At 34.2% G+C, this 10,900-nt stretch overlaps 1 protein-coding gene across 1 annotated transcript; it reads right to left on the reverse strand.

The window, feature by feature from the left end:
* Positions 1 to 4,076: 4,076 nt before the first annotated feature.
* Positions 4,077 to 10,659, reverse strand: LOC115706767 (uncharacterized). Its single transcript, XM_061108469.1, has 21 exons — positions 10,465 to 10,659; positions 10,203 to 10,273; positions 10,017 to 10,094; positions 9,758 to 9,889; positions 9,182 to 9,232; positions 8,931 to 9,071; positions 8,713 to 8,835; positions 8,477 to 8,554; positions 8,215 to 8,307; positions 8,015 to 8,134; positions 7,811 to 7,894; positions 7,411 to 7,509; positions 7,110 to 7,307; positions 6,788 to 6,863; positions 6,434 to 6,537; positions 6,068 to 6,327; positions 5,898 to 5,984; positions 5,590 to 5,820; positions 5,097 to 5,175; positions 4,918 to 4,981; positions 4,077 to 4,660 (listed from the first exon to the last, which is right to left on the reverse strand). Exons 1-21 carry the CDS (start codon positions 10,553 to 10,555, stop codon positions 4,542 to 4,544), a joined length of 2,379 nt encoding a protein of 792 aa, XP_060964452.1. The 5' UTR covers positions 10,556 to 10,659; the 3' UTR covers positions 4,077 to 4,541.
* Between the last annotated feature and the right edge of the window lie 241 nt (positions 10,660 to 10,900).

The following is a 10,900-nucleotide window of genomic DNA, read 5'->3' on the forward strand; positions in this document are numbered from 1 at the left end:
GTGTCATATAGCATCTTCAATGGGAGCATATGTTAAGAAGAGAAATGCTAAAATGGTACACCCTGTTATGTGTGAATATAGCTATTAGTCTAACTAAGTATCGGGTCTCATATAATTTAATATAATAGTTTTTAGAGAGTATTGCTAGCCAATTAGAACGCGACATATCGAGAAATTAACAGTCACCAATAGTGCCTAATTGCAATATTTTATACATGATTTAAAAATATAATATGTTATTTTATCTCTCTTCCACATTATTTTTAACACTCTTATTTCTAAAAATGGTGGTGCAATCGATTGAGAAGATGATGAGGGATTTTTTCTGGGAAGGAGGTGACCTCTCGGGAGGGGAACATTTGGTTGATTGGAAGGAAGTTTGTAGACCAAGAAAGGACGGGGGTTTGGGAATTGGCCACTTAGATATGAGGAATAAGAGCCTATTGATGAAATGGTTGTGGAGATTCCCGTTGGAAACAGAATCGCTCTGGCATAGAGTTGTTAAAAGCCGTTATGGAATGTCGGAGAATCTTTGGGATACTAGAACGGGTGAGAGAATGACTTCTCGAGGACCTTGGAAAGGAATTGCATCATTTTACGGTGAATATTTAAACTTGGTGACCTTCAAGTTGGGAAATGGGAAACAAATTCGTTTTTGGGAAGATGTGTGGATTGGACAGAATACATTACTTAATTCCTACCCGGAGTTAGCCAACCTGGTTAGAACAACGAATATGTGCATCAAAGATATGGCAATTGTGGAGGAAGGTGGATTCAGGGTGGTAAATTGGGACTTCAAATTCAGAAGAAACCTATTGGACAGGGAAGTTCCGAGTCTGATGGATCTGTTACAACAAGTGGAACATGTGAACTTGGCTGACTTATCAATTGACAGTAGGGGATGGAATCCAGAATATGGTGGCTCTTTCTCTTGTAAGTCCGCTTTCTCTTGCTTCACTTCAGATAATAGCTCAAGGAACCTAGAATGGACTAAAATCTTGTGGAAGAGTTGTGTACCAGCAAAAGTTAAAGTGTTTGGATGGTTAGTATTCTTGAGGAAAGCAAGCGTGCATGAAGTATTGCAAAAAAGAAGACCATACTTGGCAATCTCTCCAGGCTGGTGTGTGTGTTGCAAGTCTAGTTACGAATCAATTGAACACTTATTCCTAGAATGCACATATACGCGGAAAATTTGGTCGTTATTGTTTAAAGAATTTTGCTTGGATTGGGTCTTACCTGGCTTAGTCTCTGCTGTCCTAATAAGCAAACCAATGGGGAATAAAAGGAAAGTTAAATTGTGGAGGACTGCCATTTTGGCACTGTTATGGGCGGTGTGGACAGAGAGAAATAACAGACTCTTTGATGGACTGGAAAGACCTGTGGAGGATGTTTGGGAAAGAATCAAATTCTGGACTGTCACTTGGATCTTCAGAACGAAACATTTTGAGGATCTCTCCTTTTTAGACTTAAGCAGGGATTGGAGTGTGCTGTTGTAATAACCTTGGGTTTTTGTGACTGCTGTCACAAACTTTTCAACAGCTTTTTGGTTTTCTTCAAACAAAAATTATTTGAATCATACTTAAACTCATGTAACCACGGTTTTCCTCCGCCACAAGTGAGGGTTTTCATTATTTATCGGGTAGGGGCCAGTCTAAGACAATGGCCTCTGTCTCCTTTTCAAAAAAAAAATACTTCAATGTATAATATTTTTTAGAAATGTTATAATTATAATATCACTCATTATTATTTAATATATATCTTAATTTTTAGTTACAATAACTTTTTAGCTTTAATTTTTTATTAAAATAAATAAATAGCATTAATGTTACAACATAGCATCCATGCAAATTTTTAAAATAACATTATTTTCTCTCCAATATATAACATCTCAATATTTTGCCACATAATATATCCACCCCACCCAGAGAGATGCTCTTAACAAAGTGAAATTTTCAAAAAAGAACAAAATAATATTTGGTAGGAATATCAAAATAAACCATTTTATCTTTTTGGAGCAGTTTGAAATTGATTTGGCTTATAACAACATCATTTGGGAAATTTAGCATTTGAATACTACAAGGCACAACTGAAAAGAGAGATTAAGTAATTAAGTAGTCTAAATTGAAGCAAATGAAAGGAAAAACATATCAACAGAGTTCATATTACATAGTTCTTGCACTAATTAATTATGGCTCATCATTTAAAATAGACCACTGTATATTAATCCAAACTCTAATTACTGTGTCAAATCTCAATTTCATCTTTGTAATATTTGCATTTTCAGATAGTAAATTTGTCTTCAAATCACCAACTTCTGTTCTAATCTTATCCATTTGCTTACTACACTCCTGAACACCAATCATAACACCTCTTAGCTCCTTCTTTATGTTGAGTTTCGAAAGAGACAAATAAGGATAACTTAAAATGGAGTCCAAATACAGAGCTTCCTTAAATATCATGTCAAAAGTTTGATCAATCTTGTTCTCATCATCAACACTAAAATCATCTTCATCATCATCATCATCGAAAGGCTCGAAGAGTTTTTTAAGTTCTTTCTCAGCTTTTTCAATCACAAAATGAAACCTCCTCATGACACTTGTATGCTTTTGCTGGTACTGCATTAGCAATTTCAGCACTTCTTTTAACAGATTCCATTTTCCATACAATAATGAATTTTCTGAGATTATAAACATAAGATTACAAAGATTGAAACAAAGATGTTTTCCAATCTCAATCATAGCAGAATGAGTACAAGAAATTGTGATAAATTCATCTTCTTGATCAAGAAAAAGCAAGTCAATGAAAGAGAATAGTCCTTGTGCTTGAGCCTTCACCGTTTCGTTTCGCCTCTCAATCATCATTTCCCGAATCCTGTTCTTCAATCCAAACTTAGTCTTCACTATCAAATCTACTGAATCAACAGCACCAGCCTCCATTGAAAGTACATGTTTCGAAGAATTGGGAAGGTAATAGTTCTTGATCAGTTTATGCTTCCTGTTCAAGGAGATGAGATATGGATCATTGATTTCCAAATCATTGAATAACAAATCGTCTAGCTCCAATTTCAAGTCATCTTCTTGTTCTTTCATGTCTTTGAATTTTTTCTCCAAAAGAAAAAGAGTAAACTTGTTGTAATACTTATGTGGTGGGTTGAGTTTGGCTGAAATCTTGAACTTGGATTCATTGTTGCCATTTTCAGGATATGAAGAAAAGCACTGAGTTAGCAACTCATTAAACTTTCTTCTCACATTTTCTCGATCTTTATGGTATTGATCATCATCACTCAAGGACTTGAGCTCTTCAATCATGGTGTCATTCGTTTGAATTGACTTGGCCAATTCACTTGCTAATGACTCCACAATATCCCCCAATGTAGAAATATTGCAGGCCATTGTTGTACCAAGAAAATGAAAACAGAGAGATTTTAGAAAGGGGTTCTTAAACTCAAAATGATTGTGTAATATATATATTTATATCTTTCGTTCAAGAATCAAGAACTTAAGTCCGAAAATAGAGAAGAAAGTAAACTCTCTGTTTCTTTTACTGAAGTTTCTCTCAAAAAAAAGTGTCAGTAACTAATTTAACTACCGGAAGTCAGGTAGTTGTAACATCCTATTAGATGTCTTGAAACGACACAAACGACCTTTCTTTGAAGAGTTTGAACGATGTCGTTTTACATGCACACTTTCTCTATCTCTCTCTTGGGGATAACCGATTGGTATGAAAGAAAGCCATTCAAAATTTCTACAAAATATAAATATATTAAAAAACTGGCAGAAAATAAAAACAAAAAAGAGTAGATAATATTTTAAATAAGAATCGATGGCTGTTTGCACTTTGAGCCTAATTTTAATCAATTTTTTATTTAACATAACCAATTTACAGACAGTTAGGAACAGTAAAGCCTGTAAGTTGCATCAAGTTATAAAGCTTTGAAAAATTAATTAAACTAATTAATAAGCTGGATTGGAACCAAAAATCTATTCATAATTTTTTGATCAACAAGAAAAAATGGTGGCTTACTGTTATTTATTAGTTAATTTTTCAGTCACAAAATATAACACAAGGGTTTTGAATTGGTGTAACAAAGATTTGAGACTGTTATATTACTGACAATTAATTAAAAACTCTTACAAAAAATATATTGTAATTAATATTGGATTGGAGTACATAAACATACTACCAAAAAAATATATCTTATCCTAAAAAATAAAAACAAAATTTCCTAAAACAAATGAAACAGAAAACTGCCACACTATTTCAGAGAAAGACAACTTTGTGAAACAAAAACAAGCTATAAAATACACTGCCTATTCCGAACAAAATTCTTTCACTTTAAAAAGCCACACAGCCACCCAGATTCTGATCTTCTCTCCAGCCATTGTCACCGTCTTCCATACATGTTTTTCTAAAGTTTCAAAATCTACAGATTTTTTTGGTCAGTTTCTGATGTGTTGTATGAGTAGACGAGCATGGGTTTTCTATGCGCTCTTACAAGAAGAAAATCTCTGCATGCACCAGCCACTGAGCCACTTTTCTTTTCAAGAATTAGAAAGTGGGAAGCAATGGTCTGGCCACCTCGGATATGCACGCTTATACAAGCTCATGCATACGGTATCATGCTGCTGAAGGACCCCATTGAACAGGCACTTCATAGCCCCTGTATCAAAAAAGAAAAAAGTGGAAATGTTTAAGGATGAAATCAATGTTGAGGCCACAAAAAATTCGAAAGAGCGTGTCATCAATTGGTAACCACTATGAACTGACATTACTAGCATAAGCTAATCTAGTAAAAATGTCTATAATATGTGTTAAACTGATTTCCAATTACTAAGGATATTGAGGAAGTAATTGAAATGGATAATACATAATGTGAAAAAGCGATCTAAAAAGTTATTCTTGAGCTAGGTATCTTACCATGTGTACCAACAGGTTCCTTAACGCGACCACGGCGACCACACTTGGAGAACACTTCCACAGGCTGAAACCACCACCAACAAAAGAAACAGTCATTTAATGAATAACAATTTATCTTTTTTAAGCTACATAAGGATTGTGCAAAATTCATGGAAAAAGTATAACAGAGAGTTTCTCACCTTGAACCATTTTACATCCTCAGGGTTATGAAACATATATCTTACAGAAGCTTTCAACTTTGATACTCTTTGAGGGTAGCTGCACCACAAAATATGCTTCAATGTTAATATATCAGTCATAAGTAAACATTTATAATTATAAACATACAATCATCTGAACATTTACGTTGTAAGATGGAAGATGTAAGATTCATGCAGTGGAGAAGGAAGTAAAGTGCAAATTTATTCTTATTTAGTTGGATTGGCACAAAGAAAGAAAATGCACATTAATAGGCTATCAATCCTAACATTTTAAGGTAAAATGTAAAACAAATGGAAATGGGAATTACATCATATCACAGATTATTAAAGTTACATAACACAAATTTTTTTCAAAAGTAAACTTCTAAAAGATCAAGTAACAAGAGAGAGCGTTCTAAAATATACTGTGGACCAGAAGAACAAGCAAGTACTAGCAACCACATTTTCATATGAACAAAAGAACAAATCATACCCAGTTAAAATAATCTTCTTCAAAATTATCCTGTCTGGGTCAATACTTCTTAGAGAACCAACAGCGGCAACTGAAGGGGCAACATCTCCTTCAGCATATTTGAAGGCTATTAAAGGGAGGGGAGGGAACGAAATTGGAGCATAAACTGATGCCATGGAGAAACGTCCGGCATGAAGAAACCTCTCCATCTTGTGCTTGTTTGAATTCATGCTATCAGTAGAATATATTGGCCTACAAAATAATAAAACGTTAAATTAAAATTCTAATAAAGTTCAATAATGCTAGAGCTCTTACCGTTAGAATCTTACCTTGCAATAAATTGGCGAAAACCAACGTGAAACACTAGTTCTTCTTTCGATTTGATGGGTTCAGTATATGTGTCGAGCTTTTTAATGCTGCAAAAACAGGTGAACTAAGTCGTGCATCCATTTGTACTGAACAGAACAGCAAAAACAGCAAAATGTCAACATGCACATACCTGAAATGAAGGACAGACATCTTAGACTCGTGCTGCAAAAGCCCACAGGCTATGACAGGCATTGTTTTTGAAGAGATACATAATTTGGAAGCAACACCACTGGGTACTTCTTTAATATATAGCTTTGTGTATGAATTTGCCGGTACGCAGTCATCCCTGTCTACTTGCTCCATTTCTAATGCCTTAGAAAGAACATGCTTCTGTGTTCGTGCAAAATTATCAAATGCAAAAATTCTGGCATAGTCTTGAGGTAAAGATTCCTGAAATCCACAGAAATGCAATGTTATATTCCCAGGCTAAAATATCCAAATACTGAATTACAATTTATATACATATATAATATATATTTAGCATTTCAAAGATTACTTTGGGATCCCATGAAGAGGTACGAAAGGACTTAAGGCCTCTATACTTGGCGAACCGCTTTCTCGCAGGAATATCTATAGGGGTATCCACTTCATCGGGAAACTCTGAAACAAGCAACCATAAAAATGAGTGAACAGAATAGGAGCTCATCTGAAGAAAAAAAAGTTTGGTCTAATAGTGGAGCATGCAGCTATTATCATTTGCAAAATGTGAAAGAAAACTTAATAAAATGCAGAAGAATTTGTAGAATCTCAACAAGATTGTGAGAGCTTCAAATAATTTACTTATAGCAAGCAAATTTTCAAACTGTGTCATGAATTTGTTCAATCAAAAGGTTACGAAAAAGATACATACCCTCATCATCAGCGTGTTCTTTTTTCAGTTTTTGAATTTCATTTACCAACTGCTCTCTAGTCAAGTTTTCACCATCCTGCAAAACATAGATGAGAAGCATAAACATATAAGATTTACAACTCTTTTATCCGCCCACACATCCATATTAAAGAATAAGTATGAAGAAGATATTGTGTGTACATGCCAGTCTGATAAATTAGTCTTGTTTTTACATTGCTAGTCTATCTTCACATATAAGATATTTTGATTAAAAGTATGGCTAGGCATTCTCACTAGTAAACAGAAACTCACGTCATACAAATTTCTTAAAGTCAAAACTCACCATCATCACAGAATCAACATCAGTTTCTTCATCAGAGTCCCTCAAGTTCAAAGAAGCATTATCATCACTAAGATCATAATCATTAGTGTTCTTTTGGCCAGGAAAATCACTCCCCCTTTCATCTAATACCATGCCATCAGCTTCATCATCACCACTATCAAAATCCTCTTCATCTGTATCATCCACAATCCAAGCAGCCTGCAAATATAAATTGCTAACAAAATTGAAGACTACTGGAAAAAAAAAACAGTAGAGATAAAATAGAAAGTCAAACAAGTCACTGAAAAGAAACTTTACAGACCTGGTATTCTGAAGTGCCTCGAGGAAGGGTCCGTGTTCTCAATTTTTTTTGTTCATGATGTTTATCAGCCTCAGCAATTTCTGCTTCTGTTGGCCAAGTCTGTTGCAAAATTTATAGTTTTATCACACTTACATCTCACAAGGAACATCATAATACATTTATTTTTTTAATGAGCTGTAGCAAAATATGAAATAGGTTTAATATTGTCCAGCCAATCATCAAAGACTAGATACTAAAAATAGTTGTAATCTGCCAACAGCACATTGAAAGAGACTAAAGTGCACAAGAAAATAGGTCATGCAGAAACTCATGCTTTTAGTTTTCTCTTCTAACAGTCAATAACTACCTGGAAAAACTACACTATTGATAGTACAAGAATAATTTGGCTTGATTAACGTACCTGTTCACCAGCAAGAGGATCAGGTACATTTTCAACAAGTAAAGGCTCCTGCTTCAACGGATCAGGAACCAAGCAACGAACAACCTAATAAAATAGAAAACAGGCTGTGAACTAATGAATATCTGAAATCTACCATAATCAATAAAATTGGTATATGCGCAATGATAGTTTTCATTGGCTATACAAAGAGAGAAAACCACATACCTCATCACTAATGTCATCTGAGTCCATAATATCTGTCTCCTTTCTTGCATTCAAAGGATATGGGTCCTTAAGAATTTCAATTTTACAGAGCTGGTAATCCCCAGCACCAGAAACATGAACCTGGAACAAAAAGATAAGTCTGATAAGATATAACTACCAATTCATACAATAAAAAGCAAGCAAGTGGATGGAAAAAATACCAGTTGATTCACCGACAAGTTGCGCCCACGCAAATATCCTGTAAGAAGAAGAGTACATTTTTCCGAGTCGCCACTATCTGCTATGACATCAACCTAAGCATGACACATTGAAGAGAAGGATGTCAAAAAATGCATATAATTATCAAATTACTGTATAATTTTCCAAATCCTTTTTCTGGGTACAAAGAAAAAGTATAATGGAATGTAACAAACCAAATAAAACAACCCCATCTTGTATCATATATATATATGAAATAAAAACCTTTTGAGCCATGAGATAAGCCCGCTGACTTCGCCAGTGAGGGACTGAAAGTCTTTGCTCCTTGAAAAGCCACATGAACTGCGGTAAAACAAAATAGATGTGAGAGATGGAAGGAAGTACCCTCCTTCTAAACAATACAAGTAAAACATTGGCAGGTTATAAACAATGTCAGTTAATTAATTGCCCAATCGACTTCAACTTTAACAGCCAACCAAAATCTATTTCAATTAACATACCTTGTGCAACTCATCCGTTGTGTCAGCTGGATAAAACTTACAATCCTCAGGAAACTCAGACACAAGACTAGAAATACATAATTTTTTCATATCGTGTCTTCTTTTCATCTCATCGGGAAGATCCTAAAGACATTAAGGCATAATTTTAATACCGCAAAAACATACTTTTCTTTATAAAGAAAAAACCTTTTTTTTTCATGGCACTTCTAATAACATACTCGAATTAGCACAGCAGTGCTTGGTAAACCAAGAGATCTGAACACTGAAAGACATTGACTTCCAAATGAATCAATGTAGTCAGATGTGCTTTCTTCACATGAAAAGCTTGAGGATGCTACAAAAGCAATCAGATCAGCAACCTACAATTCAACAAGCATCTAAAATGTAAGAAGAGTACAACCACATTCTAAGAGGCCCTGAAAAACAGAATAGAAAATCAAAATTTACTATGTTTTATACGATTTCATACCTTTGCCATTTCAATACATGACAGCAAATCTCCATGGGGAGCTTTCAGTACCTAAAGCAAAGTATATGTTAGATCCTTCAAGATATTTTTCAGTCACCACTTCATATCAATTGCCCTATTCGCAGCTAAGAAAACCATAAACATTACCAAAATAATAATTTCAAAGGAGAAGGAAGTTGGCCAATTGTTTAACACACAAGTATACACTGACAATAATAAAGCAACAACTGCCATTTTTCCAAAATGACGAAGAGAGAGAGAGAGAGAGAGAGAGAGAGAGAGAGAGAGAGAGAGAGAGAGAGAGAGAGAGAGAGAGAGGACGTATCATAATCTAACTCTCGTTCGACATACATGCTATTTAGAGAAAAATAAGATGTAAACGGCATCTGAAATGTCCCAAATATTTGTTGTACATGTGTGGATATCAACAAAATGAAAAAAAGAGGTTGTTATAATGACTAGTTTGTCCCAACTCAATTGTTACCAGAAACAGATTATAGACCAAAGCAAAAGAAACACTCTTATATCCAACAAATTCCAAAGGACGGTTAAGATAGTTTACGAACAAAAGCTTACCGTTGTCCTGAGCTTATACTCAGAAGAAGCAACAGTTGAGGACAAAGCCGAAGAGCTATCTTTAGAAAGTAATGACAAAATCTCTTCAGCAAGTGAATTTAGGTTCACAGCAGCAGAAAGCCCAAAAAGAACCTGATAATTTAATGATTCAAAAGCATAAAAAATCAACACATTCCAATACATTTTGCAACAATTCAATCAAAACAAACACCAAAAGAAAATTTGTTGTTGCAGCAAAAGACACAATGAAAACACTCACAATAACACGGGGAGAGCTTGTTGATCCACTGGAGGCCCTTTTCTCTTTCAAAATAGCTGCACGTTTTTGATCTCGTAGCTACAAAGTGACAAATACCATCGCACAAAATACAGTTAAAAAAACTAAAATTTCAAAAAAAAAAAAAAACAATGCCATAAATTTCATATAAAACACAAAACCTAATACCATTTTGTTACGCTGCATTCTAGCAGCTCTGGCTCCCTTTCCATTGTGATCCTTAGTAATTGTACTCTTCGCTAGAATCACAGCACAGATTCAAAACTTAGAAAACAATCGTACCAATAGGTACACAAATAAACACACACATTAACAACTATAAACCAAATTTCAGTTTGCGAAACGTAAGATAGTATCCAAAAAACAAATAAACCAAATTCAAATTCAAGTTCTATTATTCATAGTTTTGCTAGTGCTAGGTTTGTAATACCTTTAAGAGAAGTTTTGTGTTCGTGACGGGAAGCTTTAGAAGCAAAACGAGTCTTGTGAGCTTTGTTGACTTGATTTCGCGAACCTCCCATGGTTGGGGCGGAGTACGGGCTGTGGTTGCCGAGAGAGACACGCAGAGTGGAGGAACGGCTAGGGAAGTTTTATAAGTTAGGGTGTCTGTGTTTCACTTTATGAGTCGATACTATATATATCAACCTCCATTTAATATTAAAAATCAGCTATATAATTTATCATTTTTTTTATTTACACCTTATAAAATTATAAATACACTTCATTATTTAAAAAAATATAAACTTAAATAATTTTTAAAAATTATTCTTAATATATTTTTTTAAAATTTTTTCTCACATTATTTTATATTAACTTCAATACTTATTTTAATTTTATTTTCATAATTTTTTTTAACTCATGTATAT

This window comes from Cannabis sativa, chromosome 1 (genome assembly GCF_029168945.1).
Source record: "Cannabis sativa cultivar Pink pepper isolate KNU-18-1 chromosome 1, ASM2916894v1, whole genome shotgun sequence".
Classification (NCBI taxonomy): Eukaryota; Viridiplantae; Streptophyta; class Magnoliopsida; order Rosales; family Cannabaceae; genus Cannabis; species Cannabis sativa.